General features: G+C 49.3%; 1 protein-coding gene across 2 annotated transcripts; it reads right to left on the minus strand.

Moving 5' to 3' along the window:
* Positions 1-17,425: 17,425 nt before the first annotated feature.
* On the minus strand, positions 17,426-23,682 carry LOC138824208 (basic leucine zipper transcriptional factor ATF-like 2). 2 transcript variants are annotated; one of them, XM_070017870.1, is made up of 3 exons: positions 23,491-23,682; positions 21,158-21,262; positions 17,426-18,617 (listed from the first exon to the last, which is right to left on the minus strand). In XM_070017870.1, exons 1-3 carry the CDS (start codon positions 23,527-23,529, stop codon positions 17,913-17,915), a joined length of 849 nt encoding a protein of 282 aa, XP_069873971.1. In that variant the 5' UTR covers positions 23,530-23,682; the 3' UTR covers positions 17,426-17,912. The 2 variants fall into 2 exon arrangements, with proteins under 2 accessions (XP_069873971.1, XP_069873970.1); XM_070017869.1 differs by having other exon boundaries at positions 17,426-18,620.
* Between the last annotated feature and the right edge of the window lie 381 nt (positions 23,683-24,063).

Consider the following 24,063-nt stretch of genomic DNA (forward strand, 5'->3'; position numbering starts at 1 on the left):
GTGAACTTCTATGGCCTCGTGCCACAGAGGTCCTTCTGCGCAAGCGCATCAGCAGTGTATCCCGCGCATGCTCCAACCCTCCCCTCCCCGCCCCCGCCACTTCCCGGCTCCGGAAGCCTGGCTGAGGTCTGCCCTCTTTTCCCCAGGAGGATGCTTCTGGGCCCACCTGCGTGACCCCCGAACGGGCCCACCCCCGTACCCCACCACCCACCTTCCCGTAGCTCCAGGATTCATCCACTGCGTGCACCTGATACGTGTTGCGGCGCATGTTGTCTTCAACAACTGAGAGCCCTTACTGTGTGACATGCATTGGGCAAACTTCTTCAATCCTCACTGCCAGGCCCTCAGGTATTTTATGTATGTATGTACGTATGTATGTATGTATCTATCTATCTATCTATTTTTGTGCTGGTACTGGTGCTTGGACTCAGGGTCTGGGCATTCTCATTTGACTTTTTTGCTCAAGGCTGGTTGGTGTCCTGCCACTGAATCACACCTCTCTTTTAGCTTTTTGCTGGTTAATTGGAGATGAAAGTCTCATAGATTTTCCTGCCTGGGCTGGCTTCAAACAATGATCTTGAATAGCTAGGATTAGAGAGGTGAACCACAAGCACCAATTTTACAAACAGGAAATGGGAGTGACAGGTGAACATGGGTCTGTATGATTGCAAAGGCCAAGCAGCTGCCCTTCCACTTCCTGTCGGTCAGGTTCTGACTGTGTTGTGAATTGTTAAGTAATTGCCCTCCACCTCTGCTAGATAGTGCTGGGTGTGCTGGGTTGGTGATGATGGATCTGCCCACTTGAGAGATGCCTACCGCCTCACATTTAGTCCTATGGTCCTCTGGCATTCTCCAGCCTCCATCTTCCCTGTTCACCAGCAGTTCCTCCTGCAGAGACTGCCTCCCCCATACCACTTTAAATCTTTCTCCTTGTATCCAGGTAAACTGCTCATAGGCTGAGTGAGTCAGGACAACCAAGTACCCACTGGCAGGTGGTAATGTTCAAAGGCTTGAGAAAGCAAGGCAGGAAAAAAAAGTGAGTTAGGGGAAGCTGGAGTGGAAGTTGAATCTCCAGAAGGCCCATGCTCCATCCGAAGATGGCACCTGCAATCCATCCAGTCACCCACTGAAGGCCTGTGGGGGAAATGTAGTTTGGTCATAACAGATCTGATTTTTGGGGGGTAGGGGGAGTCAGTCATGGGATTGGAACTCAGGGCCTGGACACTTGCAGTCCCTGAACTTTTTTCCTCAAGGCTAGTGCTCTACCACTTTGAGTCACAGGTCCACTTCTGGTTTTCTGGTGGTTAATTGTAAATAAGAATCTCATGGAGGGGCTGGGAAGGTGGCTTAGTGGTAGAGTGCTTGCCTTGTATGCATGAGGCCCTGTTCGATTCCTCAGCACCACATAAGCAAAAAGAAAAAAGCCGGAAGTGGAGCTGTTGCTCAAGTGGTAGAGCGCTAGCCTTGAGCTGAAGAGCTGAGGGACAGTGCCCAGGCCCAGAGTTCAGGCCCCATGACCGGACCCAAAAAACAAAACAAAACAAAAGAATCTCATGAACCTGGGCTGGGAAGGTGGCTCAGTGGTAAAGTGCTTGCCTTGCATGCTTAAGGCCCTGGGTTCAATTCCTGAGCACCCATAACCAAAAAAAAAAAAGCCGGAAGTGGCACTGTGGCTCAAGTGGTAGAGCTCTAGCCTTGAGCTGAAGAGCTGAGGGGCAGCGTCCAGGCTCAGAGTTCAGGCCCACGACCAGACCCAAAATAAAACAAAAAAAGAATCTCATGGACTTTCCTGCCCAGATGGCTTCGAACTGTGATCCTCAGATCTTAGCATCTTAAATGGGATTATAGGGGTAAGCCACCAGTGCCTGGCTCAGATCTGATGTGTGTGTGTGTGTGTGTGTGTGTGTGTGTGCGTGCTCTCACACACACACACACACACACACACATGCGCCAGTCCTAGGGCTTGAACTAAGGGCCTGAGTACTGTCCTTGAGCCTTTTTCCTCAATTTTTATACTCTACCACTTGAGCCATGCCTTTATTTCCAGCTTTTTGGGTGGTTAATTGAAGATAAGAGTCTCACAGACTTTCCTGGCCATGCTGGCTTTGAACTTTGTCAGACCTCAGCCTCCTGAGTATTAGGATTATAGATATAAGCCACCTGTCCCCAGCAGATCTGACTTTTCCCCCCTATTCTAGGGTTTGAACCCAGGGCCTTGCCAATACTAGGCAAGCACTCTATCACTAAACTGCAACCCCAGCCCCAGATCTAATTTTCCAATAGTAGCTGAAGACCTAATTATTGTGGGAAACATCTCAATTGAAAAATGTGACAGTGTACACTGTAGTGGGAGGTAACCAGGTATAAGCAGATTCAGCCCTTGGACTTGATCTTGCCTGGCACAAAGCTGGCCACATTGATAGGAGCTGGGTCCCAGTGCTGACAGTGTTTTGTTTTTTTTTTTTTCCTTTCTTTTTGTTGTTGTTGTTGGTTGTGGGACTTAAACTCTGGGCCTGGGCATTATCCCTTAGCTCTTTAGCTCAAGGCTCTTGCTCTACCACTTGAACCACAGTGCCACTTCATTTTCTGGTAGTTAATTGGAGATAAGAGGCTCACAGACTTTCCTGCCCCAGCTGGCTTTGAGCCACAATTCTCAGATCTCACCCTCCAGAGTAGCTAGGATTACAGGCCTGAGCCACCAGCGACCTGCAGTCTGTCTCCATTTGCCCTACACTGTTCTTTGCGACCATCTTGGGTTCCAGGACTGATCATAATATATTCATGATAGGAGACTGAAACTATCCCTAAGGAACAATAGGACTTCCTCAAGACAGACCACCTGCCAGGCAATGACAACTTGTGTATCTTGTAACAACTTCCCTGAGTCACCTTCCAAAACAAGGACTGAAATCAAGATCAATGGACCCATTCTTGGCTGGCTCTGTTTAACAAATACAGAATACCTCTCTTCTCCCAGCCCCAAGTTGTCTTTTTAAAGATGGCTGAAGATGAGCTAAAGTGTTGTGTTCATGTGACTGCCTATGTGATATAATAAGCTTTGTTTTTCTGCCATTCACCATAAAGCAGGATAAACACATGAGGGGACAGGTTTTATTTCATTTTATTCTTTTGTTGGTTGTGGGGCTTGAACTCTAGGCCTGGGCACTGTCCCTCAGCTCTCTGCTTAAGGCTAGCGCTCTACCACTTGAGCCACGGCATTACATCTGGTTTTCTAGTGGTTTATTGGAGATAAGAGTATCACGGACTTTCCTGCCCAGGCTGGCTTTGAACCATGGTCCTCAGATCTCAACCTCCTGAGTAGCTAGGAGCCACTGGTACCCGGCCAAATTTTATTATTTTTAATAAATATTGAAAGTATCAGACTCCAAAATTAAAATCAGGAAAATAAAAAGATCGCCACCACGTACCAGTGTCTCACAGTCTGTAATCCTAACTACTTGAAGGCTGAGCAGCTTCATATGTCAGTCCAGCGCTGACATAGGAAATAGATTTTGTTTTGTTTTGTTTTTGTTTTTTTGTCGGTCATGGGGCTTGAACTCTGGGCCTGGGCGCTGTCCCTCAGCTCTGCAGCTCAAGGCGAGCCGCTCTACCACTTGAGCTACAGCGCCACTTCCGGTTTTCTAGTGGTTTATTGGAGATAGGAGTCTCACGGTCTTTCCTGCCTGGGCTGGCTTTGAACCGTAATTCTCAGATCTCAGCCTCCTGAGTAGCTAGGATTACAGGCGTGAGCCACCAGCGCCCGGCGGAAATAGATTTTTTTATTTTAACTTTTTCTTTTGGTTGTTTGCTTTTACTATGGCAGGGATCAAACCTAGGTCCTTCAGGATTTCAGATATTGCAGCTGCTGAGCCATATTCCCAATCCTGGAGCAAACATTTAATTTTAGTAAATTAAGGACACTGGGGCACCTGTGTTCTAGGTCTCTGGGGACCTAGAGGATGCTGTTCAGGTAGCCCAGGTGTCAGGCAGACTCCCTGTAGCAGAAAATGCCTGCACTGTGATAGCAACTTGCTAAACTTAGAATGAAGAAGTGTAGTCCCCGTGGCTCACACTATCATCCAGGTTACTCTGGAGGCTGAGAATTCTTATCTCCAACTAACCACAAAATAGCTAGAAGTAGGTGTGTGGGTCAAGTGGTAGAGTGCCAGTCTTGACCAGCAAAAGCCAAGCAAGAGCTTGAGGCCATGAGTTCAAACTCCAGTACTGTGCCAAAACAAAAAAAGGGTAAGATCAGCTGGGAAGGTGGCTCAGTGGTAGAGCACTTGCCTTGCATGCATGAGGCCCTGGGTTCGATTCCTCAGCACCACATAAAGAAAAAAGCCGGAAGTGGCACTGTGGCTCAAGTGGTAGAGCGTTAGCCTTGAGCTGAAGAGCTGAGGGACAGCACTCAGGCCCAGAGTTCAGGCCCCACGACCGGACCCAAAAAAAAAAGGGTAAGATCACAAGGTCTCTTAAGAGTTAAATTGTGAGTCACCTTACCAACTTAAAGGGTGACCAGCCAATCTAGACCCACCAAGATCAAAGAATATCACGAGAGGATATGTGAGTATCACACACAGGTACCTAAGGATTAACAAAAAGCTTCCTTCCAGTCTAGGGTGGGAACATTTCTTCAAACAAAAGATTTTTTTTTCTTTTGTCAGTCCTGGGGCTTGAACTCAAGGCCTGGTCCCTGTCCCTGAGCTGCTGCTTCTTTTTTTTCTTGTCAGTTGTGGGGCTTGAACTCTGGATCTGGGCACTGTCCCTCAGCTCTTCAGCTCAAGGCAAGCACTCTACCACTTGAGCCACAGCACCACTTCTGGATTTTTCTGTGTACGTGGTACTGAGGAATGGAACCCAGGGCTTCATGCATGCTAGACCAGCACTCTACTACTAAGTCACATTCTTAGCCCCCACAAAAGATCATTTGGTTGTTGTTAGTCCTGGGGCTCGAACACAGGGCCCTGGCACTCTCCCTGAGCTCTTTTTCTCAAGACTAGTGCTCTGCCACTTTGAGCCTGGGTACCACTTCCCATTTTTTGGTGGTTAATTAGAGATAAGAGACTCAACTGGCACCATTGGCTCACGCCTGTAATCCTAGCTACTCAGGAGGCTGAGATCTGAGGATCTAAGTTCAAAGCCAGCTCGGGCAGGAAAGTCTGTGAGACTCTTATCTCCAATAAACCACTAGAAAACTGGAAGTGGTGCTGTGGTGGCTCAAGCGGTAGAGTGCTCGCCTTGAGCTGAAGAGCACAGGGACAGGCCCAAGCCCAGAGTTCAAACCCCATGACCAACAAAAAAAAAAAGAGTCTCAAGGACTTTCCTCCCTCAGCTAGCTTTGAACTATGATCCTCACATCTCTGCAGCAGACTAGATAAGATTAAAGAAAGGTGTGAGTCACTAGTAGTGGCAAAACAAAAGATCTTTAATCTATCCAGAACAGTAAACCTTGCAGGGAGGTCCGATGTAATTCAGTAAACTCCCAAACCTTGAGACAAAGATACAGCCCTTGGGCTGTAACCCTCTAAGCTCCTAGGTTAGCACTCTAGCTGAGCCCAGGCACTACCCTAACTCCAAGCTCCTTACACTTGTGTTGGGGTAAGTCATTGTCATCTTAGAGATGATGTGTTTTTAGTTTATTGAGAGTGTATTCCCAGGCTGAGAATGTGGCTTAGTGGTTGAGTGCTTGCCTAGCATGCATGAAGCCCTGGGTTCAAGTCCTCAGTACCACCTAAACAGAAAAGGCTGGAAGAGGTGCTGTGGCTCAAGTGGTAGAGTGCTAGCCTTGAGCAAAAGCAGCACAGGGTCAATGCCCAGGCCCTGAGTTCCAACTCCAGGACTGGCAGAGAGAGAGAGAGAGAGAGAGAGAGAGAGAGAGAGAGAGAGAGAGAGAGAGAGAGAGAGAGAGAGAGAGAGAGAGAGAGAGAGAGAGAGAGAGAGAGAGAGAGAGAGAGAGAGAGAGAGAGAGAGAGAGAGAGAGAGAGAGAGAGAGAGAGAGAGAGAGAGAGAGAGAGAGAGAGATCCCTTCTTGACAAATTTGCCTATCACTTTTACTATGTTTTGTGTCTAGCCCAACAGATGGAAAGCTTCCCTGATTCTAGTAACTCACTAGGTCCTTGGAAGGGTTTGGGCTAAAGACATGGCAAGGGGGAGAAATTCCAGGCAGATGATTTTAAAATTCAGGTTTTGTTTTGTAGCTGTGTGTGTGTGTGTGTGTGTGTGTGTGTGTGTGTGTGTGTGTGTGTGTGTGTGTGTGTGTGTGTGTGTGTGTGTGTGTGCGTGTGTGTGTGTGTGTGTGTGTGTGTGTGTGTGTGTGTGTGTTGTTTTGCCAGTCCTGGGGCTTGAACTTAGGGCCTGGGCACTGTGTATGTGGTACCAAGGACTTGAACCCAGGGCTTCATGCATGCTAGACAAGCACTCCTCCACTAAGCCACATTCCAAGCCCTGTGATTTGGTTTGGTGTGGTTTGGTTTGGATCCTGGAGCTTGAACTCAGGGCCTGAGTGCTGTCCCTGAGCTTTTTCGCTCAAAGCTGGTGCTCTACCACTTAAGCCACAGCTCCACATAGGGCTTTTTTTGGGGTGCTTTTTTTGTATTTTTTTAATTGTAAAAATACTGTACAGAGGGGTTATAGTTACATGAGCAAGGTAATGAATACATTTCCTATAGAGCATTGTGCTTTATTGGAGATAAAATTCTTATGGACTTTCCTACCTGGGCTGGCTTTGAGCCATGATCCTTAGATCTCAGCCTCCTGAGTAGTTGGAATACAGGCGTGAGCTCCTAGCACCCAGCAGGTGACAATGTATGGCTGTGGTTCCTGCTCAGGGGCTTCTTCCATCCAAGCCTTGGGCTGGCGACTGTCAGGGCTTCACTGCTGGGATTTATCACATTTCCTTGAGTTTGGGTCATTCTACCCACTGGGGGGGAGGGGGCAGGGCTTTACCCCTGTTGGTCACTTTCTCCTGGGGACTCCCAGTGGAGTACTTGATTAGGGGCTCCCCACTACCACCACCACCACGGCAAGTCTGTAGACCTGGGCTCTTCCTAAGAGGAAGAGAAAAGGTCTTATCTCCTTTAAGCCAGTGCTGCTGGGCCTGCGCATAGCTCCTTGGTCTCTAGGGCCAATGAAGGCGCCACTTAATCACTGGCTCCACTTCATCTCGCACCTGGGGCTCCTTCCTCCACCTCATCACTGTCTCTCTTGGGCTTCTTCTGGCCAATTACTGGCCAGGCAACAGCCCTCAGCTCAGGGAAGCTGGCAAGACAATGGCTTGCACTGCCCAGGAAGCCAAGCTGCCCTGGTTCAAGAGAGGCAGCCATGCAGTGGGCATGAGGATTCTCTTGAGGGTGGAGCCCCTCCCGCTGATCGTGCCCTTCCTGTGTTTGGTGTCTAGATCAAGAAGTCTGTGGAACTTGGAGACCCCCTCCCCCCACCTCAGGTGTGAGCTCTAGCGCACAGGGAGGAGACAAGGTAGAACTGGGTTGTTCAGAGGGCCCCAGATACTTCCAGGCTTGGCCTAGACCTTGAAGGTTCTTGCAGGGTTTAGTACTGGAGCTGAGGGCTGCAGATGGTGACAGCCAAGGACAGAACCCTAGGAAGGAAATGAATGTTCCTAGAGGGGAGTAAATCACTACCCTGGGGAAGCCCCTCCCCAGGCCCCTGAAGAAGAGGTCTCTTGGGATTCATAGATGCGCCCAAAAATCTGCAGAACATAAATGTCCAGGCCTGGCCCAGAGTCGTTCAAGAATGTGGACATGACTGAGAAAAGATCTCTAATATGGCTTGCTGTAGTTTTACTCTGTGTGTGTTCTGTCTCCTCTCCCCACCACCACCAAAAAAAAGAAACACAAGCCCAAGAGAGACAGGGAGGAAAACCCTGCAAAGCTGGATCAAGCTGCTGGATGTGCGGGCTGCAGGACAGGCCTCTCTAGGGAGACTGCCGCATTCACTGGCTTAGAAAAACAAGGGGCCCCAGACCTTTGAAAATGGAACGGAATTCCACCCAAACACCCACACAGACACGACACAAGTCAGTCCCCAAGGAATGAGCTCCATACTGCAGGATGGAAACACCCCGGAAGGCTCTGAACCAAGCATCCAAAAGCAAGTCTTTCGGGGTCGTTGCCTTTGGGTCACTGGAAATCCTGAAATCTCTTCCTTTCTCTCTAGTCATCCCGACACAGCCTTTGATCTGTCCATGGTTCTGATTGTTACTGGCATCTGCTCTGGGCTGAGGAATAGTTTTTTGAACTCCAGGCCCTCTACCTCTTCAGCCACACCCCAGCCGATCATCATTCTTCCGCCCCCACCCCCACCTCCTCCCCAGTACTGGAGTTTGAACTCAGGGCCTTATTCTTACTTGGCTTGCTTGCTTGGCGGGGCAGTCCACCACATGAGCCAAGCCTCTTGCCTAGTTAGTTATTTTTGCTAGTTATTTTTAGAAATGGAGTCTCATAGATTTCTCTTCCCAGTTGGTTTTGAACAATGAGCTTCTGGATCTCAGCCTCATAAGTAGCTAAGATTACAGATGTGAACTACATGTGCCCAGCCTAATATTCATTTTTAAGTGCTGAGGATTGTGATATCTCATCACATATATGCTGAAGTATATAGGAGCCAAAAAAGAGCACAGGTTATAGATAGCTCAGTGAGTTTTCATACAATGAGTACATTCATGTAACCACCACAAAGATTAAGAAACAGAACACAAGCTGGCCAGGGTGGTGCATGACTAACCACAGCTACTTAAAAGCCAGCCCAAGCAAAAGCCTGAAATCCTATCTATCCTTTTTTGTTTTTTGGGTTGTTTGTTTGTTTGTTTGTTTTTGTTTTTGGGTCCGGTCGTGGGGCCTGAACTCTGGGCCTGGGCGCTGTCCCTCAGCTCTTCAGCTCAAGGCTAGCACTCTACCACTTGAGCCACAGCGCCACTTCCGGCTTTTTTCTTTTTGCTTATGCGGTGCCGAGGAATCGAACCCAGGGCCTCATGCATACAAGGCAAGCACTCTACCACTGAGCCACCTTCCCAGCCCTCTTATATTTGACTTTTTGACTTGCTATAGACACTCTACCACTTAAGCCACACTTTCCATGTAGCTTTTTTTGCTGTTTGGTCAGTTGTGGATCTTGAACTCTGGGCCTGGGCACTGTCCATCAGCTCTTCAGTTCAGGGTTAGTGCTCTACCACTTGAGCCACAGCACCACTTCCAGGTTTTTCTGCTTATATGATGCTGAGGACTTGAACCCAAGGCCTCATGCATGTGAGGCAAGAATTCTACCTCTGAGCCACCTTCCCAGCCCAAGATAAGGGTCTTATGGACTTTTCTGCCCAAGATTGCTTTGCATTATGATCCTCAGATATCAGCTTCTTTTTTTTTTTTTCCGTTATGGGGCTTGAACTCTGGGCCTGGGCACTGTCCCTTAACTCTTCAGCTTAAGGCAGGTGCTTTACCACTTGAGCCACAGTGCCACTTATGGCTTTCTGGTGGTTAATTGGAGATAAGAGTCTCCTGGACTTTCCTTCCCAGGCAGGCTTTGAACCGAGATCCTTAGATCTCAGCCTCCTGAGTAGCTAGGATTACTGGCATGAGCCGCTGGCACCCAGCAGATCTAGTTTCTTGAGTAGCTAGTCCACAGGGCCTGGCTCACTGTTAATTTTGTTTCTGTTTTCTAATTTGAAATCTAGATAAGTAGACCATGCTCTCTTCTGTGTCTGGCCTCTATAGTCATAAGTTTGTGTGGTTATTCATATTGTTTCCAAGAGTTGTTTGATCTCATTGCTATGTAGCCAGGCCTAAACATATGATATTCTACTACTTTCTTTAAGACTCGGTGTTGATAAGTTACCAAGGATGACCTTGAACTTGAGATAATCCTACCTTAGTCTCCTGAATGCTTGCATTACAGGTGTGAGCCACTCATACTTGACTCCACTATTTATATAATGGGTTGGTAACATGTTTGTTCATTTATTATTATGACTATTGCTGAATAAGCATTCTTGCTCAAGTTTCTTGGTGAAAAGATACCTTTCTGTATCATATATACAGATATATATATTTTTTATTACTATTGTGTATATATATCATACATGTAGCCCATTGCTGACTGAGCCATCATTATGCAGCATATAACTACACCCAAAAGAACATATATCAGGATCTCAGAAGGACATCAGAGGGGCTGGGAAGGTGGCTCAGTGGTAGAGTGCTCGCCTCACATGCATGAGGCCTTGGGTTCAATTCCTCAGTACCACATAAACAGAAAAAGCAGGAAGTGGCACTGTGGGTCAAGTGGTAGGCACTAGTCTTTTTTTTTTTTTTTTTTTTGTCAGTCATGGGGCTTGAACTCTGGGCTTGGGTGCTGTCCCTGCTCTCTTCAGCTCAAAGCCAGCACTCTACCGCTTGAGCCACAGAGCCACTTCCAGTTTTCTGGTGGTTTATAGAAGAGTCTCACGGACTTCCCTGCCGGGGCTGGCTTTGAACCTCAATCCTCAGATCTCAGCCTCCCAAGTAGCTAGGATTACAGACGTGAGCCACAGATGCCCAGCTCCATGAGACTCTTATCTACAATTAACTCCAAAAAGAAAATACAAGCCCGAAGTAGAGATGTAGCTCAAGTGGTAGAGCACTAGCCTTGAGCAAAAAAATCTCAGGGACAGTGACCAGGCCCTGAGTTCAGGACTGGCACACACACAGACATCAGTACTACCATGTTTGAGTCCACATTAGTCCCAATGGCCAAGAAATGGAAACAACCTAAGTGCTCACTGACTGATGAATGAATAAATGAAATATGATATTGCTATTTATTCAGCGCTTAAAAAGGAAATGCCATCATTTGCAAGGACATAGATAAACCTAGAGGACACAATGTTAAGTGAAATAAACCAGCCACCAGAAAAAAAAATACAATTTGGGCACTGATGGCTCACACCTATAATCTACTATTTGGAAGGATTCACAGTACAAGGATCACTTTATGCCTGGCATAAAGCAAGACCTGACCTCAAAAACTACCAGTGCTAGCCTTGAGCTGAAGAGCTGAGGGAAAGTGTCCAGGCCCAGAGTCCAAACCCCACAACCGGCAAAAAAAAAAAAAAAAAAAAAGGAAGAAAAGAAAGAAGGAAAGAAAGAAAGGAAAAAAAAGAAAGAAAAAAACTACCAGTGGGAAAAGGTGGAGCCAGGTGCTGGTGGCTCACGCCTGAACCTAGCTTCTCAGGAAGCTGAGATTTGAGGATCACCATTCAGAGCCAGCCCAGGCAGGAAAGTCCATAAGACTTTTATTTCCAATAAACCCCCAGAAAACTGGAAAAGGAGCTATGGCTCAAATGGTAGAAAGCTAGCCTTAGGGAAAAAGAGCTCAAGACAGTGCCCCGACATAGACTTCAAGAATAAAACAAAGCGGGCTGAGGGTGGGGGTGCTGGAGACATGGTTTAAAAGGTATAGTAGGAGCTGGAAAGATGGCTCAGTGGTAGAGTGCTTGCCTTGCATGCATGAAGCCCTGGGTTCGATTCCTCAGCACCACATAAGCAGAAAAAGCCAGAAGTGGTGCTATGGCTCAAATGGTAGAGCACTAACCTTAAGCTGAAGAGCTGAGGGACAGAGCCCAGGCCCAGAATTCAGGTCACACGACCAGCAAAAAAAAAAAAAGAAAAAGAGAGGCTGGGAAGGTGGCTCAGTGGTAGAATGCTTGCCTTGCATGCATGAAGCCCTGGGTTTGATTCCTCAGCACCACATAAGCAGAAAAAGCTGGAAGTGTGCTGTGGCTCAAGTGGTAAGGTGCTAGCCTTGAGCTGAAGAGCTGAGGAACAGCTCTCAGGCCCAGAATTCAGGCTCCACAACCCACAAAAAAAAAAAAAAAACCAAACCTGTATAGCACAAGCATGAGACCCTGAGTTCAAAGTTCAATCCCCAGTATCATATATGAGGGATGGTGATGAATGAAAACAAAGGGATACAAGAGAATGCGGCTTCTTACTCAACATGAGAGGCAGCTTCAAAGCCAGGGCCCGAGGAGGCCCCTCCCTGTGTAATTCCCCTCCTCTTAAGGGTAGGCTGAGCTCAGTGATTTACCAGAAATGGGCAGAATATGTCGATGAAAGAGAGCACAACAGGCAAGGGAAAAAGAAAGCTTATTTCCAAACTGCAGGCTGGCCTCAGGACAAGTTGGGGCCAGTCCCCGCCCCACCATGTCTTATCTGCAGCAGGGGGGGGGGGGGGGGGGGGATGGCCAGGTAAAGGGTGTGGCCAGGTGGGAGAAGGGTGTGGCCACACGGGAAGCGGATGTGACTGCCTGCAGGTGTGCCAGTTGCCTAGGTGACCCAGGTACTGGGTGGAGAGTTAGCCAGGAGAGAAGAGTCTTTTCTGCCTTCCTAGGGTGGACTTTACAATGTCATTTGTGAAATTAGGTTTCAAGCACTCTGTCTTTGCAGTATACTCATAAATGGACATGTTAATTTTTTTTTGTCACAGGGTTTGAACTCAGGGCCTAAGCACTGTCCTGAACTTTTTGCTCAAGGCTAGTGCTCTATCACATGAGCCACAGGGACAGTTCCAGTTTTCTGGGGGTTAATTGGACTTTCCTGCCCAGGCTGGCTTGGAACCACAATCCTCAGATCTCAGCTTCCTGAATGGAGCAATTACTAGTGTGAGCCACTGGCGCCCAACCAAATTGAAACTTCTTTGTATAACTATTTGAAGATAATATTAAAGTCTGTCCTTGAGCTTGGCACCAGTGGCTCACACCTGTAATCCTAACTACTCTGGAGATGAAGAGCTGAGGATTGAGGTTTGGGGCCAGCATGGACAGAAAAGTCTGTGAGATTCTTATTTCCAATTAACCAGAAAAAAAAACCAGAAGGGGAGAGTGGTAGAGTCCTAGCCTTGAGTGAACTAGCCAAGTACAACCTTAAGGCCTTGAGTTCAAGCCTCAGTACTGGTATACACACACACACACACACACACACACACACACACACACACACACACACACACACACACACACACACACACACACACACACACACACACACACACACACGTCCATCTTTGAGGTAAGGGACACACACACAGTCCATATTACCTATTTTTTTCTTTTCCTTCCCTCTCTCTCCTCTCTCTCCTCTCTCTCCTCTCTCTCTCCTCTCTCTCTCCTCTCTCTCTCCTCTCTCTCCTCTCTCTCTCCTCTCTCTCTCCTCTCTCTCTCCTCTCTCTCTCCTCTCTCTCTCCTCTCTCTCTCCTCTCTCTCTCCTCTCTCTCTCTCTCTCTCTCTCTCTCTCTCTCTCGCTGGCTGCCATATTGAGCCATGCAGTGGAGAGACACAAATTCCTCCAGCCAACAGCTGGCAGGAAGCTGATCTCTGCAAACAGCAAGCTTGGAAGGAGGTCTTGTGAGGCCTGCACACAGCTCCGTCAGTGGGCTTTGAAGCAGATTAACCCCATATTGGGCCTTTTAACTGCAATATCAGCCAACACCTTGATTCCAGTCCTATGAGACTGAGCCAGAAGTACCAGCTAAGTCATGTGTAGATTCCAGACCCATAAAAATGTGTGACCCAAAGAAATGAGTGTTGTTTTAAGTCTCCCACTCCTTTTGCAGTACTGGGGCTAAACTCAGAACCTCATGCTTGCTAGGCAGGCAATGTATCTCTCTCTCTTTTTTTTTTTTTGGTCCGGTTGTGGGGTCTGAACTCTGCGCCTGGGCGCTGTCCCTCAGCTCTTCAGCTCAAGGCTAGCGCTCTACCACTTGAGCCACAGCGCCACTTCCGGCTTTTTTTTTCTTTTTGCTTATGTGGTGCTGAGGAATTGAACCCAGGGCCTCATGCATGCAAGGCAAGCACTCTACCACTGAGCCACCTTCCCAGACCAGGCAATGTATCTCTTAAGCGTGTGTGTGTGTGTGTGTGTGTGTGTGTGTGTGTGTGTGTGTGTGTGTGTGTGTGTGTGTGTGTGTGTGTGTGTGTGTGTGTGTGTGTGTGTGTGTGTGTGTGTGTGTGTGTGTGTGTGTGTGTGTGTGTGTTGCCAGCCCTGGGCACTGTTCCTGAGGTTCTTTGGCTCCAGGCTAGCTCTCTACCACTTAAACCACCACTTCCAGTTTTCTGGTGATTAATTGAAGAGTCTCATGGACATTCCTGTCTCAGCTGGCTTCAAACCATGATCCTCAGATTTCAGCCCCCTGAGTAGCTAGGATTACAGTTGTGAGCCACTCTTGCCCAGCTTCCCTTTTAGTTTTAATTTTTCTTCAGGTAGGATCTAGCCTTTGCCAGAGCTGGATTTAAACCAACTCCTCCTGTTACCACCGCTACACACCATCACACCCAGCTTGTTGGTTGAGATGTGGTCTCACTGTTTGCTTAAACTGGCCTCTAACCATGATCCTCCTGATCTCCACCTCCTGAGCAGCTGGCAGTATAGGCATGAACCATCATGTTTGTCAAGCCACAAGCTTTGGAGTCATTTGTCATCTAGCAACAACTATTAATGTAGTCAGATTTAGACATCTGGGGTACATTCAGCCTGTGGAGGGCTTACGCTACCCTGCTAGCTATGTTTACAAATTTGAGAATTACAGCTCTGGAAAAAAAAATCTACATTTCCTCCCACACCTTTTTATTCTGTTTATGTTTTTGAGCAAACAATATCAAACTATAGTGACAGTTCTGGCTCTCTATTCAATTTTATTTTCTGCTTAATATGTTGCAAGTATTTTCTCACCTCATTAAATAATCTTCAAAGCCTCCTTTGTTCATAACAGCTCTTCCACAGTCCTCCAGAGGAGCAGATGGGCAGTCACTTAGCCACGCCCTTCTCGTTTCTAATTTATGGTAGAGTTTTGCCCTCTGGCATCATATCTCTTAGCTTGTGGGACCTCTCCATTTAAGACTGCAATAAAAGTACACAGAAGGGTTGGAGGTGTGGTCCAAGGGGTAGAGAGCCCGCCTATCAAGTAAATCCTAGTCCTGCAAAGAGTACAGGTGAGACTAAAGGAGCTAAACCCTTACCGATTCTTAGCTGTGTGCACTTGAGCTTGTTATTTAACTCACCTGGCCTCAGTTTTCCCTTCTGAATCACAGAGATGATAGCATTTACCTCATAGGGGTTTCACTGAGTTCATACAAGTCCAACAGCAGGATGCCTTACAGATTTCAGGATGTAGAGACACTACACACACCACAGTACCTTGTTCTCATTTAGTCCCAGCCCCCAGTACCTAATGGCAAATCCATTTTGTGTGTCAGTATTAGAACTTGAACTCAGGGCCTGGGCACTGTAAGGAAACTGCAACCTTGCAGACCTCATCTCCACCTTCGATGGCAGCGTCTGCGCAGTAGGTGAGGCACCGCCCATTTCTGGGCCCCAATGATATAAAAGGGGCCTCCAAGGAGCCAGACGGCGCCGTTTACTCTCTTTCCTCAAGATAACTTGGCCTGGTCAGTCCTGCTGGCAATAAATCTTTTCTTCTACTTGACTTTTGTCCGCGTGGTCTTTGGGGTTACTTTCTTTGGGGTTACTTTCTGCCTAGGTTACATTTTTTTCCTTCAGGCACTATTTTCCAGCTTTTGTGTTCAAGGGCTGGAACTCTACCATTTGAGTCACAGCCCCACTTCTGGCTTTTTGCTAGTTAAGCATCCATTGGTCAGCTGGGTGCTTGTGGCTCATACCTGTAATCATCTGTACAAGCAGATTTTTTTTTTTTTGGTTGGTCGTGGGGCTTGAACTCTGGGCCTGGGCGCTGTCCCTCAGTTCTTCAGCTCAAGGCTAGCGCTCTACCACTTGAGCCACAGTACCACTTCTGGTTTTCTGAGTGGTTTATTGGAGATAGGAGTCTCAGAGTCTTTACTGCCTGGGCTGGCTTTGAACCGAAGTTCTCAGATCTCAGCCTCCTGAGTAGCTAAGATTACAGGCGTGAGCCACCTGCACCCCACACAAGCAAATCTTTAAACAACTAGCCAAAGCAAAGGATTAGAAACTGTATTTATCCTCATGTGTATTGTGGTCTTGACACCCAGGAGTGAGTTCCATTGTGACTGTCTCAGTCACATGTATAAAAACCTGGATGAAAGCCGGGCACCGTAGCTCATGCCTTTAATCCTAGCTGAGGTCTGAGGATCAAGATTCAAAGCCAGCCCCGCGACAGGAAAGTCAGAGAGACTTTTTTTTTTTTTTTTGGTCATGGGGCTTGAACTCTGTGCCTTGGCACTGTCCCTCAGCTCTTCAGCTCAAGGCGAGTGCTCTACCACTAGAGCTACAACGCCACTTCTGGTTTTCTGGTGGTTTATTGGAGATAGGAGTCTCACAGTCTTTCCTGCCAGACTGGCTTTGAACTGTGAGCCTCAGATCTCAGCCGCCTGAGTAGCTAGGATTACAGCGTGAGCCACCAGCGCCCGGTTGTCAGTGAGACTCTTATCTCCAATAAACCACTAGAAAACCAGAAGTGGTGCTGTGGCTCAAGCGATAGAGTTCTCACCTTGAGCTGAAGAGCTGGGGGACAGTGCCCAGGCCCAGAGTTCAAGCCCCATGACTGACAAAACAACAAACAAAAAAACCTGGATGAAGAACTGGGGCTGCTACTCTCAAGACCCCTCCCCTGAGGGCTCCCCTGGAGTATGAGTGAAGCCCCATATCAGAGCAGATACCCCAGTGTAGCCCCATCTGTGCATAAGTCCCTGATCTGCCAGCTGCCATCAGACCAGACTCAAGGGTGCTCAGGGAGCTGCTCCAGGGTCTCCACAGATATTGAGTGTCTGGGGTTGCCTAAAGTTGGACTGCTGCCTGGGAAGCCACAGGCCGCAGGCCGCCAAGTTTGAGTCCAACCCTGGCAGCTGCCCCTTCTCCCATTCTCTCCCCGCCTTGGTCCTGGAGGAGGATGGCACTGAGGTCCACTGGCCAGGCTTGTTGGGAAAGAGGCAGGGAGCCAGCAGACAATCGCCTAGGGATTGGTGTGGAAATGCAGAGCGGCCTGACCCAGGCCTAACTCCTCCTAACTCCAACCCCCAGCTTATTGCATTTCTTTCCTGCCCGGGCTGGCTTTGAACTCAATCCTCAGATCTCAGCCTCCTGAGTAGCTAGGATTACAGGCATGAGCCACCTTCGCCCAGCCCCAGCTTGTTTCTTGCTGCTGGAAACACTGCTGTGGGAAGTGGGAGCAACTCCCAGACCTCTCTGCAGCCTCTCCTCACCTAGGCCTGGACTTTGCAATGTCCCCAGCTGCAGCCAGGTTTCTCACACCCAGGGAATGACCAGGCACAGTGGAGATCCCCAGCTGCTCCCAGCAATAAACCTCTTGATTGCCTTAGGTTTCTAGGACTTGAGTTCCTTGGGCACCTGGTCCAAGATCCCACCAGGAGACAAAGAAAAGAACAAATGGCTCCAAGAAAGTCTGCATGGGAAAAAAAATTTTTTTTAATGATAAAGACAGGGCTGGGAAGGTGGCTCAGTGGTAGAGTGCTTGCCTTGCATGCATGAGGCCCTGGGTTCAATTCCTCAGCACCACATAAGCAGGAAAAAAAAAGCCGGTAGTGGCGCTGTGGCTCAAGTGGTAGAGCACTAGCCTTGAGCTGAAGAGCTAAGGGACAGCGCCCAGGCCCAGAGTTCAGGCCCCATGACTGGACCAAAATAATAATAATAATTTTAAAGTCTATGTGACTTTATCCATGTCACTTTATCTCTCTGGTCCTATTATCTGAGAAACTGGAGTGGTAACCTTGACTTTTATGGATGGCTGTGGTGGTGAAATAAAATAATGGTGGAGATTACTGGCCACAGGAGTGACAGCTATTTCTCCATGGTAAAATCCTGAACCAACTGGTCGACTAAGAAGGGTGGCCTCCAGGAGAAATAGAGGAACAGCCTGGTGCTGAGGCTGTTGTTTCCTGAGTCCCAGGAAGGGGCAGCCCTGCTGGGGCAAATGGGCTAGAATTGAACTTGAGCAGAGGAGAGCAGTGGGAAGGCCAGGAGAGGGTGGAGGTCAGGATCCTCCTCCAGCCTTTGGCCATCTGCTCCAGAGAGCGGGAGCTCGGGCTTGTGTACCTGGCTCTGTGGACACGTGGGCCCCAAAGCCACCGTTGGGATGTGTGCCGAAGACTCAGGCCTTCCTTTGATAGGGTGCTCCAGCCCAAGGAGCTGTGGAGAGGCAGGCTGGGCCGGGGGACTGGGCAGGCGGGCACTGAGCTTAGGACAGTACACAAGGAAGTTGGAACCAGTAGGCAAAGCAGACAGGACAGGGCTGGGAGACAGCTGGGCAGGAGAAAAAGTCACTATAGGTGGGCCAGGAGATAATGAGGGCTGTGGTGGTGGGGATGGGAGGAGGCCAGGAGAATCCTGACCCTGTGGATTTGAACACAGATGCTGGTCTAGTGGATTTGAACACAGATGCTGGGCTAAAGGAGAGGAACCTGGCTTCTCCTGGCAGCCATGTTGTCTCTCAGGGGCAGACTGTCCCTGGAGTTGCTCAGCCTGGCCCCAGCAGGTGGTAAGCAGTGGAGTTGGGGTGGAGGCACATTTCAGGGGGCACTGGCGCTCATGGAAGTGCAAGGTCCGGCTCCACCAGGTCAGCTCTGCCTGCAGGGTGTGGATCTCCTTCCGCAGGGCGTGGTTGTGTTTCTCCAAGGACTCATGCTGCTGGGGGGGCGGGGGAACAGATGGACAGAGAGGGGATGTCAGCCTGGTCATGGCCAGCACACACCCTGTGCCACTCCAGAGTCTGTATTGCTGAGAAAAGACACCACTACCTTTTGCATGTGCAGGATGGAGCCCCTTGCCCATACTCTGACCATCTGTCCACCATTATCCACCAATTCTTTGTTTTTAGTGGTATGCATGCACATGTGTATGTGCATGCATGTGTTCATGTATGTGTGTGCATGACTTCCAGCCTGTGGCTGGTTAAGTGTAGGTAAGAGTCTTACAGACTTTTCTGCCAGGGCTGCATTGAACCATGATCCTCAGATCTCAGCCTCCTGAATAGTGAGGATTACAGGTGTGAGTCACCTGTGCCAAGTTCTCATCCTGCGTCCTCATAGGACTCAGACCTGCCCAATACAGGTGCTACCACTATTTCTCACCTGAGGAATTCTCTTGGCCTGGAGAAGCCATTCAGTAATGGCCATTAACTATGGGCTGAAACATCTGAAGGTGTTGTTTTTTTTTTTTTTTTTTGGGTCCGGTCGTGGGGCTTGAACTCTGGGCCTGGGTGCTGTCCCTCAGCTCTTCAGCTCAAGGCTAGCGCTCTACCACTTGAGCCACAATGCCACTTCCAGCTTTTTTTTTTCTTTTTGCTTATGTGGTGCTGAGGAATCGAACCCAGGGCCTCATGCATGCAAGGCAAGCGCTCTACCACTGAGCCACCTTCCCAGCCCCCATCTGAAGGTTTTTGAGATGCTCAGAATCCATAATCCCTGTCCAGGGGTTCAAGGCCAGCATGGCAGTTCCAGGGCAAGCTGCCAGCTCTGTCGTGTTCCCTTGAATTCCTGTCATTCAATTGGAATTTGCATCTGCTACGCAATTTCTGTCTCTTCTGATGCTTCCTACCTTGCCCTGTGCCAGTCCTGAGGTGGCCTTCCTGTGGCAAATGCAATGTTATTGTGTCCTAGACACCTCGAATCTGCTTAATGCCATTGCCAGGCCCCTCTAACCTGGCCTAGAAGCCCCCAGCGCTTCCAGAGCACCGTGTGGGGGGGACTGAGGACACTGCTTCTCAGGTTGGCAGCATGGGTGGGTTTTACTGGGTAAAACATAGCTTTTCCTACATGCTGTTCTGAGGAACACCAGTTTTGTGGAGATCCATCAAGGTGGGCCTCTCAATGACCATGTACACATATATAGTGGCAACAAGGATAGAAATGAAGAGAGATTTCTCTTGAGCTAGGGGATGATGTCTGTCTAATCCTAGCTATTCAGGAGGCTGAGATCTGAGGACTGCAGTTTAAAGCTAGACCTGGCCGGAAAATCCATGAGGCTCTAATTGCCAATTAACCACCAAAAAGCCACAAGTAGAGCTGTGGCTCAAGTGGTAGAGCACCAATCTTAGCCAAAAATAAAAGCTAAGAGATAGTGCCCAGGCCGAGTACCAGCCCCAGTACTAACTTGTGTGCGCCCATGTACACACACACACACACACACACACACACACACACACACACACACACACAAATTTCATTCCACAGACCCTAGGATGAATAACTGGAAACATCATCCTTGGTTCCCTATGTGTGACACTTTAAAGGAGAAGTTGAAGGCAGGGGCCTATTGCATAAGAATGTGGCTGAGGCCAAGGACTCCAGGTTCAGTGGCCTCACTGTCAGACTGGTTTCTGCTTGTGGAATGGATGTTTCTAAACCTCAGCTGAGCACACGTGGCCCACACCTGTAATCCTAGCTACTCAGGAGGCTGGGTATGAGAATTCTGGTTCAAAGCCAGCACGCTTATCTCCAATTAAGCACAAAAAATGGCAGAAGTGGAGCTGTGGCTCAAGTGGTAGATTGCTAAACTTGAGCACAAAAGCCCAGAGACAGTGCCTAGGCCTTGAGTTCAAGTCCCTGGACTGGCACAAAAGGAAAAGAAAAAAAAAAAAAAAAAACACCTCATCTGTGGAAGCCACAACTCCCAACTGATTGTAAAGATAAGACTTTTAGGAAGTAATTTAGATTAAATGAGGTCAAAAGGGTAAGGGTCTAATCTGATAGGGCTGGTGGCCTTATTAGCAGAGAAAGGGAGAAGGGTCACTCTCCTGTCACACCTATAGAGAGGTCACAAGTAATCACCAAGATGGCCACTTATAAGCCAGGCTGGGAGCCCTTAGCAGGAAGAAAACCAAGGGGCACCTTGATCCACCAAATGCTGAGCTGTCTGTGTTGAAGCCCATCTATGGCTTTGCGTGGTGGTCTGAGCAGATGGCATATGGCCCCAGAGCTTCCCATTGCCTAGAATAGAACAGTGCCAAGCAAAGAGGAGATTTAACAGTTTGCTGTGGAGTAAGGTGACATCCATGAGGCCTTCCCCAGATGCAGGCTGGGCAAATGCTGGCACCATGTTCCTGTCAGGATTTCCCAGCCTCTAGAACCAGGAGCTAAATACAACTCCTTTCTTGATAAGTTAACCCAGTCTATGCTGCTGTGTTACAGAAACAGAAGACAGACTAAGACAGAGGGCATCCCCACCTCGTGCAGGGCATCTGCCTTGTCCGTGTGCTTCTGCCGGCTGCGCTGGGCGGCCACCCGGTTCTTCTGTTTCTTCTTCAGCTGCCTCTGACACTCCACCTGGTTCTGCTAGGCATAAAAGAAGGCTCTAGGGTCCTGGCAGGGACCTGAACGCCTCTCTCTCCCTCGGCACCTAAAGCACAGGTACGTCCTTGTAATGCCGGTCCTATCCAGTGTGCTGCTCACAGCTCAACTGGGAGGTGAGGCAGCCTAGATTTTCGGTTTTTTTTTTTTGTTTTTTTTTTTGGGTCCAGTCGTGGGGCCTGAACTCTGGGCCTGAGTGCTATCCCTCAGCTCTTCAGCTCAAGGCTAGCGCTCTACCACTTGAGCCATAGCGCCACTTCCGGCTTTTTTCTTTTTGCTTATGTGGTGCTGAGGAATCGAACCCAGGGCCTCAGGCATGCAAGGCAAGCGCTCTACCACTGAGCCAACTTCCCAGCCCCTCGTTTTTATTATTTTTATGCCGGTCCTGGGGCTTGAACTCAGGACCTGGGCACTGTCCCTGAGCTTCTTTGGCTCTTAGGCTAGCACTCTACCACTTGAACCATAACACCACTTCTGTATTTTTCTGAGTAGTTTATTGGCGATAAGAGTGTCACTGAGTGGGCTGGAAAGGTGGCTCAGTGGTAGTGGTAGAGCGCTTGCCTTGCCCTGGGTTTGATTCCTCAGCACCACATAAGCAAAAATAAAAAAGCTGGAAGTGGCGCTGTGGCTCAAGTGGTAGAGTACTAGCCTTGAGCTGAAGAGCTGAGGGACAGCGCCCAGGCCCAGAGTTCAGGCCCCACAACCAGACACCCCCCCCAAAAAAAGAAAAGAAAAGAAAAAAAAAAGTGTCACTGATTTATCTGCCCAGGCTGGGTTTGAACTGCAATCCTCAGATCTCAGCCTCCTGAGTAGCTAGGATTACAGGAGTGCGCTACTGGCACCTGGCTAGAAGCCTGAAATTTAAGCCCAGACAGAAAGGGCTTCAAACAGGCCAAGTCTCTCTGGATTAGGCACTCGTGTCTCTAAGCCCAGTTACCTCACCTGTACCTAAAGGCACAGGGGACCTTCTTTTCGCCAAGAATGGAGGAGAGAATCTGGCACAGGTGGCCTTGTGCCAGCGAGGAATGGCAAAGGTCAGCGCTGTTATGCCAACTGCTATGGTTTCCACAGACCAGGTGCTGAGGTTCCCTACCGGATGGCTCGGTGAGGGCAGGGCCAGGGCTGACTCAGTTCCATGTGCCAATGCCCAGCTTGGGTCTGAAACAGATGTTCACTTGCTCAACAAACATCTGTTGACCACCTACTACTATGTGCCAGAGCCTCAGATAGGACACAGCAGCCAATAAACCAGACAAAACTCCCTGTCCACATGCTCACACTACAGTGGGCCTGTAGCCATAGGCAAAGACAGAAGAGTGGACCCCAAGGTTAACAATGGTGTCACCCGCCCTCCCCCCCAAACCTGGGAACCATGAAACCTAGATGAAACATCTCATCCAAATGCACAGAGCTCTGGAAAACGAGGGCAAGAGGGGAGAGTTAGCTTGCCGCCCCCCTGCGGAAGTGTGATAGGTATAAGGTCCTGGTGACCCTGCCCAGGGACTCTGGATCTGGATGTCCCCGGTTCGCAGCTACCCCGGGCCCTGTCCTCCCAGGGGCTCCTGAGCACAGCAGGTTCATTTTGGACTCTGGAGAGTCACAAGATCAGAGGCTGGGGAAAGGAGGGGGAGAAACCACAGCTGGGGAGACTTGGGGAGGGAAGAAGAGACTTGGGGAGGGAAGACAGTGAGGGATGAGCTTGTGAACGGGAGGTGGCAGGGAGCCAGTTCTAAACTCAAATCTGGTCTGTAATATGAGAGCTAGGGAGGTGTCATCCCAATGCCCCCAGCTCTTCAGGAGAGGAACCAGCCAGCCAGGCACTGCAGACTCACACCTGTAATCCTAATTCTTCAGGAGACAGATCTCAGGATCCATGTTCTAAGCCAGCCAGGCAAGTGAGTCTGATGACTCATCTCCAATTTACCACCAAAAAGCTGCAAGTGGAGCTGTGGTTCAAGTGGTACAGCACCAACCTTGAGCAAAAACAAAAAACTAAGTGACCGTGCTCAGGGCCTGAGTTCCAGCCCCAATACCAGTGCATGGACATACAAATTGAGATCCAGGAAAGAGGAGGATGCACCCTGTGTGTGTGCGGAAGTGGGACTAGAACTCTGGCTGTATCCCTCTCCCTCCCATCCCCCATTGTCCAGACCCTGGGAGGGAACCTCAGCTTATTCCCCTTCTCCCCCATTCCTGGTCCCGATACTCACTGTCCCAGACAGCAGCACATCCTGGCCACAGAGGTGCATAGCTCTGGCAGGAGTGGCAGAGGCCCCGAGGTCCCCACCAGCATCTGCGACCTCCCGGTGCCCTCTGGGGGCCGCTGAGGAAGTGGTGCCTCTTTAAGTCCTCAGTGACCACTCCCCCCCTCCCCCCCTCCTGCAAGTCCAGTTTCAGTTTCTTCTAAAGCCACCGGCTGCTCAGAATCCCTGGCTCAGGCTTGCTCACGTGGCTGGGACTTCCTAACATGCACTGGCCTTCCGGTGGGGCCCCTTCTCTGGGAGGAGGCCAGGTGAGGGCGGAGTAGAGGGGCATGGAAGGCCAGGTGTCAGGTGGTGCTCTAGGGAAGAAGGACCTTCAGGCTGCCAGGGACAGAGCCAAGAGGAGGAACCAGTGGGGTCCCAGAGCTGATGTGGGGTTGTGGGGAGCCCCTGTTTTCTGGGGGAAAGCCCAGGTTTACAATCTTCATTGAAGCTGTGCAGCTTGGAGAAGATGATTCACCTTCTCTGGGCCTTCGTTTCCTCATCAGTAAAGGGTATGGGAGGAATGATACAGATTCCCAG

The sequence above is a fragment of the Dipodomys merriami genome, unplaced genomic scaffold, assembly GCF_024711535.1.
Source record: "Dipodomys merriami isolate MVZ:Mamm:240054 unplaced genomic scaffold, mDipMer1.0.p SCAF_128, whole genome shotgun sequence".
NCBI classification, from domain to species: Eukaryota; Metazoa; Chordata; class Mammalia; order Rodentia; family Heteromyidae; genus Dipodomys; species Dipodomys merriami.